Below are 16,994 nucleotides of genomic sequence, written 5' to 3' on the forward strand. Positions count from 1 at the left end.
TACCATGTGCCTCCAAGTACCCTGAAACCTCATCCTTAACAATCGACTCCAACATCTTCCCAGACACTGAGTTCAGGCTAACTGGCTTATAAGTTCCTTTCCTCTGCTTCCTTCTCTTCTTCTAAAGCAGAGTGAAATTTTCCACTCCTCAGGGACCATTCCAGAATCTAGTGATAATTAATGCCTCCACAATTTCTTCAGCCACCTCCAGACCTTTCCGTTTCCTAAGCTCCTTCTCCCTAGTAATATAACCGCACTCACTTCTGCCCCCTGACAGTCTCGAACTTCCAGCATACTGCTAGTGTTTTCCACAGTAAAGAATGATGCAGAACAATTATTTAGTTCATCTGCCATTTCCTTGTCCCCATTACTATCACTCCAGCATCATTTTCCAGTGGTCTGGTATCTACTCTTGCCTCTCTTTTACTCATAACTGAAGAAAATCCTCCTCTCTCTTATGAAATTTTAGTTGCCTTCTGTTGGTTTCTAAAGACTTCCCTATCCTCTAACTTCCCATGTTTTTAACTATATTATATGCCCTCTCTTGCTTTTATATTGGCTTTAACTTTCCTTGACAGCCACAGTTGCATCATCTTGCCTTCAGAATAGCTCTTCTTCTGTGTGATGTATATATCATGTGCCTTCCAAATTGCTTACAGAAACTCCAGCCATTGCTGCTATGTCATCATCCTCGCTGGTGTCCCATTTCAACCAACTTTGGCCAGCTCCTCTATTATGCTTCTGTAATTCCTTTTACAGAGTTGATCACTGTATTGCTACAATACTGATACATTTGACTTTAGCTTCTTTCTCTCAAATCGCAGGGTGTATTCTATCATACTTTGATCACTGCCTCCTAAGGGTTTCTTTACCTTGGATGTTAAGCTCCCTTATCAAATCTGGTTCATTACACAACACCTAATTCAGAATAATTGATCCCTGCTGGACTCAGCCACAAGCTGTACTAAATAACCATCTGAGAGAAATTCTACAAATTCTCATTCTTGGGATCCAAAATCAGCACCAACCGGCTTTTCCCAAACTACCTGCATATTGAAATCCTCCATGACTATTGTAATTTTGCCCTTTTGACATCATTTTCCATCTCCTACAAATTACAGTGCGAGATGTAATTTGGAGACTTTGGAGACCTGTATACAACTCCCAGAAGGGTTTCTGTAACTTTGCAGTTCCTTAACTCATTTTTTACCAACAGAGCCACACTAACCCCACTGTCTACCTGCCTGTCCTTTTAATATGTATCCTTGGATGTTGAGCTCCCAACCCTAATCTTCTTTCAGACATGATTTAGTGATGCCAAAACGTTATACCTGTCAATCTCTACCTGCACTACAAGGTATTCTACCTTATTCTGTAAACTACGTGCATCCAGACATAACACTTTCAGTCCTGTATTCATCACCATTTTCGATGTTGTCCCCTTGTTACACTGCATCTCATCCCACAGACTGAAATGTTGCTTTATCGTCTGCCTGTTCTTCCTCACAGTCTCACTATACATTGCCTGTGCTTGTATGCCCATCCTCAGTCCTATTTCTCAGTTTCCCATCCCCCTGCCAAATTAGTTTAAACCCTCCCCAACATCTCTAGCAAACCTACCCACAAGGTTATTGGTCCCTCTTGGTTTCAGGTGTAACCCATCCCTTTTGTTCATGTCATATCTTCACCACAAGAGATCTCAATGATCCAGAAATCTGAAACCCTGCCCTTGCACCAGTTTCTTAGCCACGCATTCATCCGCCAAATCAATGTATTCTTACCCTCACTGGTGTATGGCACACGCAGCAATTCAGAGATTACTATCCTGGAGGTTCTGTTTTTCAGCTTTCTACCTAGCTCCATAAATTCTCTCTTCAGGACCTCCTCCCTTTTCCTACCTATGTCATTGGTGCCAATATCCACTTTGGTGGCAAGAACAGGAAGGCGGATTACTATCAGAATTAGGAAAAGGCGAAGTACAACGAGATCTAGGTGTCCTTGTTCATCAGTCACTGAAAGTAAGCATGCAGGTACAGCGGGCAGTGAAGAAAGCTAATGGCATGCTGGCCTTCATAACAAGGGGAATTGAGTATAGGAGCAAAGAGGTCCTTCTGCAGTTGTACAGGGCCCTGGTGAGACCACACCTGGAATATTGTGTACAGTTTTGGTCTCCAAATTTGAGGAAGGACATTCTAGCTATTGAGGGAGTGAAGGGTAGGTTCACGAGGTTAACTCCTGGGTTGGCAGGACTGTCATATGTTGAAAGATTGGAGCGACTGGGGTTGTATGCACTGGAATTTAGAAGGATGAGAGGGGATCTGATTGAAACATATAAGATTATTAAGGGCTTGGACATGCTAGAGACAGAAAACATGATCCCGATGTTGGGGGAGTCCAGAACCATAGGCCACAGTTTAAGAATAATGGGTAGGCCATTTAGAATGGAGTTGACGACAAACTTTTTCACACAGAGAGTTGTGGATCTGTGGAGTGCTCTGCCTCAGAGGGCAGTGGAGGCCAATTCTCTGGATTCTTTCAAACAAGAATTAGATAGGGCTCTTAAAGATAGCGGAGTGAAGGGATATGGGGAGAAGGCAGGAAAAGGGTACTGATTGTGGATGATCAGCCATGATCACAGTGAATGGTGGTGCTGGCTCGAAGGTATGAATGGCCTACTCCTGCACCTGTTGTCTATTGTCTATTGTCTAATATGTACCAGGACTTCTGGCTGCTCACCTTCTCTTTCAGAATGCTGTGGACCCGATCTTAGACATCCCTGACTCTGGCACCGGGGAGGCAGCATACCATCCAGGTGTCTCTATCATGTCAGCAGAATCTCATGTCTGTTCTAACTACGGAATCTCCTATGACAGCTGCAGTCCTCTTCTCATTTTGTTTTGTTTTTGCTCCGTTTTATCTTGTGTATTCAGCCGAATGTCAAGGGACATGAGTGAACGGACAGGCCCGTTCAATTATAGTGTACATGGCACTGTATCTCCAGGTGAAGCAGCCACAACTGGAGTGATCACTGGTCTGGTGGGTATGAACCACTCCCCTTCAATCTCTACCACTCCTCAATTTGTTCACATGGCCAAACTGAGCTCCTGCTCCAGTCTCACATCAACCTCGCCATTACCTTCAAATCCTTCCATGAATTCCTCAATTCCTGTTTCTACAATGACCTCAAACTACATGAACTGCCAAAGACGGTCTGCTTTTCCCTTCACTTTAATAATGGCGGCAAGGCTAAAGCTAAAAACTCTGCCATCTCTACAACATGATTGCCTCCGTGAAGCTGCCCTTAAAACCAATCTATCAGACCTAACATCTGGTCAGCTGATCTAACTGCCTCTGGGTCATGGTACCTAGAGACTACTGCCATGAAGCCACCAGAAAGACCAGTGATGGTAGGTCATCTTCTGACTGCTACCATCAGGGAGGAAGTACATGAGCCTGAAGTTCTCTTGTGATTTACTAAAGGCTTTCAGAGGAAAGAATCTGCCTTCCTTCCTGACCTGACCTATGTGTTACTCCAGACCCGTCAATGTTGTCAGCTTCCAACTCTTTTCTTTTCAATACTGTATGTTCAATAACATAGGCTAGCAAACTATATATCCCGTGCATGATTAAGTGGATTAAAACCAGATGGTCTGATACAGTACCTTGAGATATTTAATATACTGTACCTTGTGGATAATTTTATTGACATTATACTGTGCGGTAAAATCTCTACATAGTCCCAGGGATACCATCACCAGATATGTAACTTTACAGAGATTACAGGATATGAACTGACGGGGCAGAGCAGCTCACTGAGATACTCAAATTCACCCACACATGAACCCTGAGAACCTTTGGTTCTACACCTGGAACAACAATGAAACGTTGTAGGTGGAGATCTGAAGTAGAGAGTGATTGAAGAGACCAGGCAAACTCTGAATGTATGGCTTATAGTGACATGCAACTTTGGCAGGGTTGAAGAAAGGCACCAACAAATTGGATGCCTATTGTACCGCAAAGAACAACTCTTCCTCTGGATGATTTTTTAAAGGGGGTTCAGACAAATGTTTTTTAAGAAATCAGTGGACCAATCCTGGGTAGTTTTATAATATTGCCCCTCTGGGATGGTCAATTTTATATTATTCACTATCTGGCATGTCTACCAATCTGGTATTATTTGAACAACAAACTTACTGCTTATCTGGGTAAGTTTGTCCTTTAATACTACCAGACAGTATTGTACTATCAGTCCTGTTGAAGAGTCTCGACCCAAAATGTTGACTGTCCATTTTCCTTCTCAGAGCTACCTGATCCAATGATTTCCTCCAGCATTTTGGGTGTTGCTCCACATTTCCCTTCTGCCCTGCATCACTGCCTGACTACCTGACTGGTTGAGCTTGGCACTGGAATAACACCAGACAATTTCTGCCTGAGTGGCTCTGTCATTGGGATAATGACAAGGAGTATTATATTTATGTCGTATTGAGAAGATCTGTCATGTTCCAGAGTTTTCGAAATAATCCCATCAATAGCACACAGCACATCCTCAAAGTCAAAGTAAGTTTATTATCGAAGTATGTATAAGTCACCTTGAGGTTCACTTGCTTGTGGGAATTTACAGCAAAATAAAGTAGTACAATAGAATTTATGAAAATCATAAAAATGATAAACAACCAATGTGCAAATAAAAAAATATATAAATAATACGGAGAATATGAGTTCTCGAGTGATTCTGTAGGTTGTGGAATTGGTTTGGAGTTGTGCTGAGTGAAGTTATCCATGCCCATTCAAGAGCCTGATGGTTGTGAAGTAATAACTGTTCCTGAACCACACAGTGTGTAACAGTCCCACTGCACACATCACGTTGGTCAGGTAATTACACAGTTGTAAAGATCCTTTCAAGTCTCTAAACAAACAATTCCTCCTGATTTCTAATTTGAAAGTATTTCAATATGTTTACTTTATTGAGCAATATTTTTATTTTACCTTTGGTGATTCTGTGAGCACATCTTTGTGTTGTCCGCTGCAAGCTGAATTGGAGCACTGGACAATTGCAACATGGGAACACTGTTAATTTAAACAGAGGGTTCTTTCAGTATCACCACCAAAGGTAAAAGTGAGCATTATGATGGGCTCAACATTAATTTCACAAGCACTTATGAAACACAAAACAAAACAGGCCAATTCTGTGCGCTTCACTCCACTGCGACAACAACTCGACATGTACTCAGTTAAAACTGCTTTTATTTACAAAAAGCTGCTGAGAGAATCACTTGAAATAGATATATTCAGTATAGGAGCTGCAACAAAATAATGAGTATTCTATGTTCACCTCCTCTGTTGTTTAACTTCTAGTTCAGAAGTATTTTAATCCTTCAAAATATTGAATTTCAACTGACTAAAGATATGTTTAAATAAAGGAAAATGTGCCCAAATGCTGTTGCCATGACTGGTTGCCCACCTAATCCACTGTGCAGGCATCCCATTCTCTAATAACTCCATTGACATTTCACCTTATTCACCAATAACTCCATTGACATGTCACCTGATTGTCCAATAACCCCATTGAGATGTCACGCTATTCTCCAATAACCCCATTGACATGTCACCCATTCTCTAATAAATCCATTGACATTTCATCCATTTTTCTGATAACTCCATTGTCCAGTCACCCTCCAATTAGTTACTCCACTATTCCAAAGCATAAGAGTCCTCTCCGTCTAATGTGCCATTACCCCACTGCTCACACATTGCACACTTTGCTCAGGCAATGTCCAGTCCAAGTTATACACTAGTCTAAATACCCCCTGTACTCTGCAGAGCTAGCTCATCTCAATGCCCAGTTGGATAACTCTATTGTTCTGCCATCTCAACGTCAAACTCTTCAATCCTGCATTCATTCTGCTGTGTAATCAACCCCAGCCCAACCAGTTTTTTAATGATCACTGCCCTGTCCTCACATCAACACTGAAGGAGGCCATTTGACAGATAAAGGTGAGCTTTTTTTGTCACATGTATATTGAACCATACAGTGAATTGCGTTATTTGCATCAAATCAAATCAGCAGGGGTTATGCTGGGCAGCCAACACACTGTCACTAAGCTATCAACATAGCATGCCCACAACTCACTAACCCTAACCTGTACGTGTTATTGGAATGTGGGAGGAAACCAGAGCACCTGGAGGAAACCCAAGCTGTGAAAAGGAGAACATACAAACTCCTTACTGCCGGTGACAGGAGCTGAACCCTGACCTTACAGCTGGCTGCTGTAAAGCACTGTGCTAAGTGTTACTCTATCGTGCTGGCTCCCAGCAGAGCAATCCCAGAAATCCCACTTGTGTGCTCCCAATCTCTTTGCGAGTCTATTCTCTCTCACATGCCTATCAATCAACCTTTGATTCATTTCCAACAGATTATGGGATCTTTTGTAGCATCCTATGATTTTACTGGTCCAAATGACAGAGAATAGTCCAAATCCATACAGGAATCATCAAAGACTGGGATAGGATAAGGAACCCTGTTGTTGTGAGGTTGTAGCACTAAGTGTGTATCACTGCTCCTCACTAGTAAGTGTCACCTTATGAATTTCACTATTCATTCATTCTGCTGACTTGAGTCCTCACAAACTGTTGCCCACTATATTATTCCTTCATGCCTGTCCCTGTAACAGTCAAAAGCTCTGCCTGTCACTGTCCTTACATACCAATCTTCACTGTTCTTCTACTGTCATCGCTCTAAAGTAGCACGGACCCTTATAGAATCTCTAACATCCAATGACAACTCTCCCCCATGGCCACACACAAACATAGGAACACTATTATTAACCTGTTCTTCAGATACTGTCGTTAGCACTGGGATATGAAATTAACTTCTTAAAAATCACATTGCAGCACTTGGTGACTTCCTCAAGCAAGTTTCAGTGCAAAATAATACCCCTAGGGTCTCTCAAACAATGTTAAATTAAAATAACTTTGTTTTAATGGAAATTGTGTGGAAATGTGGACTAAAATAAAGGCTTTAGGGGAGGATTTAATGGAGAGCAGAATCATTAACAGCTGGCATTGCTGAAAGCTGCAATCTACTGAAAGCTCATCTATGGAGAATGAACTCAAGTACATGCACAACAATCCATCTGACTGTGAGTACTCCAGCATGTTTTACAGGAAGCCCTCTTCTTTAATCGTCTCTGTTCCACCATACAGCATGTTGCTGCATCCATTACAAAATGATGTAGAGCTGGTTAGAAGTAATTGCATCCAGTGAAATGACCAATCTATTCATTTGCTGACTTAAAACTACCCAATTAGATACACTGATGGTTTAAATATTTTATTTATTTAAGAACCGTTATGCCATTGTGGCCCAAGGGTAACAAAGATTTGTTTTGCTGATCTATCTTCTGCTGGATTGTCAGCCTTTCCCTTTGCCTCACCAACATCACACCCCCACCCCCATACGTCACTAGCTTCCCACTGACATAGTTCCATGGAGGCAGATTTGAGTGCTCCTGGTGGGACAACTGGCTTAATCACCCACTGTAGATCAGAGTGTTCTTGGGGATGTTCTCATTTGCTGAGACTGCTCACTACTCCACGATCAGAGTACAGAATCATCTAGAGACACAACATGGTAAACAAGCGTGCACAAGAATAGTGTTAGGCTAACCACTACTGTGCTTACATACAAAATTTACATTTACAGATGCATGAGAGTATCTAGACAGTAAATACACCCATGCCAGACTATTGTTTACTGTCCTGTAAATAATATTGTTTATTGGCCTGTTTTCTCCTGTAAAAATGTTATTCCATTTTCTCAGTTCCTTTGTCTTAGCCACAACTGTTTCCAGGATGAGGTTTTCTTTTCCAGGACATCAGAGATGTCCTCTTAGTTCAAAGACATGGGGTTTCCCTTCCCCTAGCATTGATGCTGCTCTCACCCGCGTCTCCTCCACTTCCCATACATCTGTGCTCGTCCTATCTTCCGCCGCCTTAACAGGGATAGAGTTCCTCGGCCTCATCTATCACCCCATGAGCCTCCACACTCAACACATCATTCTCCTCAATTTACTCCATCTTTAAAGGGATCTGACCATCAAACACATCTTTATCTCCTCCCTACGCTCTGCTTTCCACAGGGCTCGCTTCCTCCATGATTTCCTTGACCATTCATCCCTCCCCACTAATCTCCCTCCTGGCACATATCTCTGCAAGTGACTGGAATGCCACACTGCCCATTTACTTCCTCCATTACCTCCATTCCCTCCATTCAGGTAAGGCAACACTTCTTTGATTTTACTGGGGACATCTACTACTTCCAGTGCTCCTGATGCAGCCTTTTCTGCATTGGTGAAACCTGATGTAAATTGGGAGACTGCTTTATTGAGCGCATCCTCAAAGAGCAGAATTTCCCGGTGGCCAACCATTTGAATTCTTATCCCCATTCTCATTCAGACATGTTAGTCTATGACCTGCATTTTTGCCACCATGTGACTACTCTCAGGGTGGGGGAGCAACACCTCATATTCTGCCTGGGTAGCTTCCAACCTGGTGGTATAGAGACTGATTTCTCTTTCTGGTAAAAAAAAATCTCTCCCCTTTCCCTCTTCTTCTATTCCCCACACTGGCCTCTTTTCTCTTCTCCTCACCTGCCTATCTTCTCCCCCTGGTGCCCCTCCTTCTTCCCTTACTCCCATGATCCACTCTCCTCTCCCATCAGATTCCTTCTCCAGCCCTTTACTTTTTCCACCCACCTGGCTTCAGCTATCATCTTCTAGCTAGCCCTCCCTCATTGCTCCCCACCTTTTTATTCTGCCATCTTCCCCTTTTCTTTCCAGCCTTGAAAAAAAGGTCTCAGCCTGATACATCAACTGTTTATTCATTTCCATAGATGCTGCCTGACATGCTGAGTTCCTCCAGCACTTTGTCTGTGTTGCTGTGGAAGAATTTCCAGCATTTGCAAAATCTGGTCATTGTTTACTGACTGCATCTCAGAATCAGAATCAAATTTCACTGGCATACGTTGTGAAATTTGTTGTTTTGCGACAGCAGTACATTGCAATATATAGTAATAAAAACTATACGATATAATTACAATATTTATGTAATAAATATTTACAATAAATATGTGTGTGTGTGTATATATATTAATGAATATTAGATTAAATAAGTAGTGCAAAATAGAGATAAAAAATACTGACATAATGTTTATGAATTCATTGTCCATTTAGTAACTTGATGGCAGAGGGGAAGTAGCTGTTCCTGAAGAATGGAGTGTGTGTTCCTCCTCCTTGATGGTAGCAATGAGAAGAGGGCATGTCCTGGGTGATGGAGGTCCTTGATGATGGGTGTCGCCTTTTTGAGGCATCACGGTTTGAAGGTGTCCTGGATGCTAGGGAGACTAGTTCCCATGGCTGAGTTTACAACTTTCTGCAGCTTTTTCTGACCCTGTGCAGTGGCCCTTCCATACCAGACGGTGATGCAACCAGTTAGAATGCTCTCCACAGTACAGTGCTCTCCTTTGCAAGTGTCTTTAGGTGATATACCAGTTCTCCTCAAACTCCTAATGAAATACAGCCACTGTCATGCTTTCTTTGTAATTGCATCAATATGTTGGGTCCAGGATAGATCCTCAGAGATGTTAACATTCAGGACCTTGAAACTGCTCACTCTTTCCACTTCTGATCCCTCAATGAGGACTGGTGTGTGTTCCTTCAACTTACCTTTCCTGAAGTCCACAGTCAATTCCTTTGACTTGCTGATGCTGAGTACAAGGTCATTACTGTGACACCACTCAACCAGCTGATGCATCTCGATCCTGTACACCTCCTCCTCACCATCTGAAATTCTACCAACAATAGTTGTGTTGTTGGCAAATTTATAGGTGGCATTTGAACTGTATCTAGCCACACAGATGTGGGTGTAGAGAGAGTAGAGCAGTGGGCTAAGTATGCATCCATGAGGTGTGCCAGTGTTGATTATCAATGAGGAGGAGATGTTATTTCCAATCTGCACAGACTGAGGTCTCCTGATAAGGAAGCGAAAGATCCAGTTGCAGAGGCCCAGGTTTTGGAGCTTCTTGATTATAACTGAGGGTATGATTATGATGAATGCTGAACTGTAGTCAATGAACAGGAGCCTGACACAAGTATTACTATTATCCAGGTGATCCGAGGTTGAGTGGAGAACCAGTGAGAATGCATCCACTGTAGACCTATTGTGGTGTTAGGCAAGTTGCAGTGGATCCAGGTCCTTGCTTAGGCAGGAGTTGATTCTAGCCATGCTCAACCTCTCAATGCACTTCACCACAGTAGATGTGAGTGTCACTGGGCCTTCTGCAATTCTATAATTCTAAGCAAACTCATCATCAAACTCCGGACCCTGCGAGTCAGTGCCGCCCTCTACAACTGGATCCTTAGCATTTAGATTCTTTTCGATCTTCCTCCTGCCTTTCTCATCCATTAACACCAAGTGCATGGAGCCTATCAACCAGTTGCCAGTACTACTGAGACAGATTATACAGCCATATACATGCCCCTTCCCACCCTCCCCAGTTCACTGGACCATGCTTCCTCCCAAACTTACGCCTGCCCACAACTTCTGCCAGTTTCCCTCCTGTCTTTCCCCATGATTTCCAAGTTTATCCCATCAATGAGTTCATCCTCCTTCTCCCTCCAACCAATTCCCAATGTCCTTTCCTGATCCTCAGGTCTGCTGACCTTGACAGTGGTTTCCTCTCTTAAGGTGCTGTCCTCCAATTTTTCAATGGAGAATGCTGCGTATTGCCAACATTTAAGGCCCTGAAAGTACTGTTTCCTGCCCCTTTCCCAGGGCTCCATGTTGGAATCCTTCAAGGCATGGTGGCAGGTGAGGGTGCAGAGGACAGGATTGCCTGGATGAGTAATAACAGTGTTTTAAACAGATGGTGCACACTGCAGCCACTGTGGACTGGTGCTGTAGGGAAAAGGCATTTAGGAAGGCCATTGGTGAACCAATCCAGCTGGCTACGCTGGCTTGGATGGTGTTGAGCTTCTTAACAGTTGTTGGTGCTGCACTCATGTAGACAAGCAGACAGTATTGCATCACCTTCCTGACTTCAGAATTGTAAGATTGTAAAAAAGTATGGCATGTCGGGGGTGAATCTCCTTTCATAGGATAGCCAGGATACCTGCTCTTTAAGCCATGGTATTTATGTGGCTGGACAGTTGAGTTTCCAGTCAATTCTGAGCCCCAATATATTGAGTGTGTAGGTTTTAGAGATGGCAATGCCATTGAGTATCAAGGGTTAAGTGGTTATACTCTCCTTTGTTGGACATAGTCTATACCTGACACTTGCTTCAACCTAATGACACTGTAGCTTGGTCTGTCCCATGCCCACCAAGCTCTGCTCATTGAACAGTGTTACAAGTGGCTTCGATTTCAGCTACTTAACAGCATAAGTCTTCAAGTTTCTGTCTTTAGTCTCTCCCTCTTTATCTTTCTTGATCTCTCTTTCTGTCTTTCTCTTTATCTCTCTATCTTTCTGTTTTCCTCCTCTCTTTCCCTCTGTAAGCTCGCTCCTTATAATCTTTCATCTGTCCTGATCTATAGTTGTGCCATATTTGGAGATCATATACTCTTGGGAAGTGCCTTAAGGCTGTTACACCTGTTATATAAAGACAATTTATTGTTGTAAGGTGACTGTAACATATTCTCCTCAACATCCTCCATATTATTTAATACTTTCTTTCCATGCACGTTATACCATCACTTTCCCTCACAGCATTCTTCCTGTGTAAATAATCAATTGTTTTGTTCAAACATTCCCAGTAAAGATTGAAGAATGGTGGAGTCAAGTAGCACAGATGTGATTATGTGGCCCAGTGTGGTTGTGGCAGGTTTTTCAATTTAAAAAAAACAAAAAATGCTGTAAATATTTAGCACTTTCTGCTTTTACTCCAGAATCTTTTTTTTTCTTTGAACAAGTGGTCCAATTATTTCCATCCTCCTCCTTTGCCTCTATCACCCTGTTTGGAGTTTATTTTCATTTATAGCCCTCTCATTTTAGGATGTTATTACTGAATATGCCTCCACCACACTTTAAAGCATTATCATGGCAGATCGTAACAATTCACTGAAAGAGAGTCTTCATCTCTCTCTTGGCATTTTCCCATTACCTTCAGTCTCTTTCTGGGTACACACCACAGGCTAATCTACAATTCCCCTTGTAATTTTAATGATCTCTGGCCTAATCTTTTCTCTGATCTAAGTATAACAACACAAATTCATATAGACTCTTCAAAGAATTGCATTCCTTCATCCTGGCAAATCTCTTCTGAACCTTTTCCAAAGACTTTTCAGTTTTCCTCTCTGCGGTTCCCAGGACTGGTAACAATACTCCAGTTGAGACCCAACTAGTGATTTATAATGGTTTACCATCACCTCGTTGATTTTGTCGCTATTCATTAAACCTGCGCGCTCGCTTTAAACAGCCTTTTCAGACTGACCTGTCACCATCCGTTTTGTGTCTGGGAACTCTTGTGGGACTTTGCCTTTGAATAGTTTCTCTATATAGTTACAAAGCTCTATTCTTAAATCTCTCTTTTTCAGTGTCCTGAGAAGATTTTTGGGAGGTGTCACACAGAAAAAAAAAGTTCAGAAGCGATTTGCCATGCCTTTGCTTTTTAAGATTTTTCAATGTATCAACTCAAAGTCTCTCTGTAAAGGTTAAATTGAGTCCAACTCAATCCAAACCAATTCAATACAATTCAATTAACTCTTCAAATCAGGTTAATTGGAAAGTGAAGCCTGTTCTACAAAAGCCATCATACTGGTTTAGATTAGATTTAAATGTCCCAGCAAACACTTCCAGGGCAAAACTGTATAGATTAAATGCCCCAGCACTGGCTCATCAAACACTCCGAGGCCAAAAACGCCACAGCTCAGTTTGCTTTGTTTTATTTTAATGCACTTGCACGCAGTTTGTTGCACTGTCTTCTCCTGTGTTACACTTAGCTGTTCTGCTTTGCAATATTGGAATTGCTGCATTTAACTTCACTGCACAATACTGCAGGGACCGGATTCAACTTGTTTCACTGCACGGTGTTGTACAGGACTCTTAAATCTTCGCATTGTATTCAATTACTATATTGTGCAGCAGTGCATTATACAGCATCCTTCTGCTGCTACTCAGTATATTTTGTACATTGCACTATATTGGACTGTACACACCGTTTGTACTGGGTTGTTGCCGATCAGACTCTATCATAAGGCTCTGTATTTTACAACATAAGATCTGACTGCCCTATATTTGTCGGTATTGCATTCACACCAATGTGCAGTATTATCCTGCAGGAGATTCCACTACATTTGCATTTCCTTGTCTAATTGAACTACACTTTAAGACACAAATGGTACCACTCAGCGTTCTAGATGTTTCACTCCATCAAAGCTTTATGCATATAAGGAAACAAAGTTTTAAATGAACAATTATCAGGTTCCAAATTAGTTCACATCCATTTATCATCAGGATTATCTTAACTAAACACATACAATCAGGAATGTACTTGACATCTACCTCAGCAAATTGAGAGAACTGCTGGATTCAGATTCATTTCAGATATGTCCTCCCTATTCTGTACCATTACTTTCTCTCAGTTCCGTACTTCTCCTCCATCACCTTGTCCATGAACTGGGCAATATTCCAGAGTCGGAGGACTTCTTCAGAACCCTCCAGCAGTCCCAATCTCCACTGGTTGCTGGAAGGTGTGCTAAGTTATGACCCCTTTTTTCCCACTCACCTTACTGTAAGTTGCATTGCCTCCACACTGCAACTTACACGGTGGGCTGGGCAGAGACCGGTGCTTCCTGAGGTGAGGGAGTGGACACCTCCATGCATTGCAGGAGAACAGCATCCCAGTGCAATAAGGCTCGTGCACTGATTCTTACAAGTGATAAAGCAAGTAACTTTTACTGATTCTGAATGGATTCTTCACACATATCTTAATGACTTGAGTTTATCCGGTAAAGGATGTTCAATACTTACTCCTGTCATGGGAGTGTACGCAGGTGGAGGGCTGTGTCCTGTCTGGCTCTGGTGGGAAGAATGGAATGATGATTACATGAGTGGCTGCAGGAATGGCACAATGGATGCACTGAATGAAAATGAACATCAAAGAAAGGAAAAATGTCATGACTTTGCAAAATGGAACAGAGGTTATGAAAGGCAAGACACCTACCCAGGAGTTCTCAGCTACTTCAATTAAATGGTCTGGTATCTGACTTCATTTGGAATCTGAGACACACCATATTTCACTTTCAGCAAGTATGCAACTGTGGACCTGGAAATAATTTCCTTCACAAATTTTTCCCTGAGTTTCATCATATTACTGCGGCTTACACAAACACACACACACACACACACACACGCACACGGAAAATACAATATCCAAATGCTAAATATTTCTGATGTGGGAAATCTGAAATAAAAACAGAAAATGCTGCAAACATTCAGCAGATCAGGCAGCATCTGTGGAGAAAGAATAACAAGATTAAGGTTTCTGATCAATGACCATTTATTATCTATTATAATTAGGTCTACATAAGTGCATTCTAAAGGGACACATGTGCAGAGACATACAGTTCATGAGCAAATGCAGACCTTCAAGGGCATATCATGCTCATACGCTCATGTTGATATATACACACATACACATATTAAAGGACACACTCAAACACACGCTCACTTATATGTACCAAATGTGGCTGCAGTACTGAAGCCAAGCCTATAGTCAAATTGTTTCAATATAGTTACAACACTGATACCCATTTGTCAATGTGGGAAGCTGGCAATTCAGAAAGTGTAGGACACATTCAACATGCCATCAGTTGACTGAGTGTGGCTTCAATGACCCCTGTTAAAACTGAAGTTAATGAGCACCAAGGAGATAAACTGCATTAACTGGAATCATACCTCACCCAGAGGAAGATGCATCTGGTTATTGGAGGTTCATTTTTCCAACCCCATGGGATAAGGGAAGAACCTCAGGACAGTACCTTGGGTTTGACCATCCTCAGCTGCTCCATCAGTGACTTTCCTTTTATCATCTCCAGAAATAAGATGTTCGCATATGATGTTCAATACCATTTGCATCTCCTCAGATCATGAAGTAGTCCATATACTACTGTGTCTAAATTGCATTCCAGCGCGGACTGACAAGCGGCAAGTAACATTCACAAACCCAGGCAATATCTTCTCCAACAAGAGATAGACTAGGCATCACTCTCTGATATTCAAGGGCAGTACCATTGATATCAATATCCTGGAGTCACCATTGACCACGAACTTCAGTCAATGGTCAAATAAATATTATAAATACAGGAGCAGGTCTGAGAGTGGGTATTCAGTAGCAAGTGTTTCTTCCAGACACTAATAATCCTTTACATTATCCCCAAGTATATGATAGGAGTGTGTAGAAACACTTTCCACTTCATGCTAAAGGTATAGTTCCAAAATGCTGGCAAGACAGCTCCAACAACACCAAATAAAGGTAGCACACAAGCCCAGCCCAACCATCAGGACATTCACCTCGAGACCCAAAGCTCCAACAGCCCATATGGAATATACCAAATCCAATGTGGAGACTGCCCCAAACACTATGTAGGACAGGTGGGGAGAAAATTATCCATGAACATCGGCTAGCCATAAGAAGACATGGTCCTCTGTCACTCATCCCAATACATGAAGACCAAAAAGGACACGTTAGTCAGGGAAACTATAAAAATCATGGCCGAAGCACAAAACAAGAAATCAAGGGAAATTTTAGAAGCTAAGATTCGATTAACAAGCATATTGAACTGGATTCAATTTACGAACCTATACATCTGCAGAATCAGGGTCGAGGAACCAATGGTCACATTGACCGTTAACCAAGTTTACGGGCCAGTGGAGATCACTCAGCTATGCGGTTGGCCAGGACCCAGCAGAGACTTGCAGCCAGTGTGACAGCCAACCCATCAGAATAATGGGTCAGACCAATATATACGTGAGCACTTGGCAAAAACAACACGCAAATGCACACTGATGATGTCACCTTGACTGGTGACGAATTGTTTGTGACCTAACCTCTACCTAGTGAACAACCCTAAAAACAAGCAGCCAACATGAGCTACCAATCTTTTCTTTCATTTGAAACACTTTCCACTTGTCTGGATGACTGAAGCACCAACAACTCACAGGCTGTTTGCCACATAAAGCAGCTTATTTGATGGGCATTCCATTCATCACCCTAATCTCTCATTCCCTCTACCAGTGGTGCACTGTGAATGCAATGTGAATCATTTACATAATAACCCATCAGTACCTCCCTAACCCAGGATCTCTGCAAGGATGGAAAATGATAGCAGGCAGATGGGAGTTTCATTGTCTGAAGTTCCCCTCCAAATTGCACATTACCTTGACTTGGAATACACGGCCATTCCTTCTTCATCACTGAGTCTAAATCCAATACTTCCTACTCAACAATGTTGTGGGAGTACCTTCACCATAAGAACTGTAGCCGCTCTTTATTTCCAAGGTGAAAATGTCAAATGTGAGGAAGCATAAGTTTAAAGTGAGAAGGAGAAAGTTCAAAGGGGATTTGTGAAGCAAGCTTTTTACACACAGAGTGCTGAGTATTGGTGCACTGCCAGGGGGAAATGATTGAAGCAGATATGATGGCTACATTTTAGACAGACACAAGAACGGGAAGGGAATAGGGAGATACAAACCAGGAGATGGATTACAGTGGGTGGATGATCTAGACTGGTACCATGGTTGACAAGACACATTGGGCTGAAGAGCCTACTTCTGTTCTGAATTGTTCTATGTTCAAGACCTTCTCCATTAGGGATGGATAATAAATGTTCATCTGCTCATGACAATTCTCATTCTGTAAATTCATTCTAAAAGATTTTCCCACAGACATGCTGTACACAGGTGGGAGTATGCAAACATACAGCACATGCACGCTAGCATG

General features: G+C 42.2%; 1 protein-coding gene across 3 annotated transcripts in view; it reads right to left on the minus strand.

The window, feature by feature from the left end:
• The window catches only part of LOC140199341 (receptor tyrosine-protein kinase erbB-4-like), a 986,886-nt gene that overhangs the window by 22,452 nt on the left and 947,440 nt on the right, over positions 1-16,994 (minus strand). For 2 of the 3 annotated variants that reach the window (XM_072261212.1, XM_072261211.1), the window contains exons 26-27: positions 14,024-14,071; positions 4,987-5,067 (exon numbers count right to left, since the gene is read on the minus strand). In XM_072261212.1, the coding sequence (XP_072117313.1) occupies positions 4,987-5,067; positions 14,024-14,071 (129 nt within the window). The remainder of the gene's footprint in view (positions 1-4,986; positions 5,068-14,023; positions 14,072-16,994) is intronic. The other variant, XM_072261213.1, reaches the window with a different exon arrangement.

Source organism: Mobula birostris, chromosome 6 (genome assembly GCF_030028105.1).
Source record: "Mobula birostris isolate sMobBir1 chromosome 6, sMobBir1.hap1, whole genome shotgun sequence".
In the NCBI taxonomy this organism is placed as follows: domain Eukaryota; kingdom Metazoa; phylum Chordata; class Chondrichthyes; order Myliobatiformes; family Myliobatidae; genus Mobula; species Mobula birostris.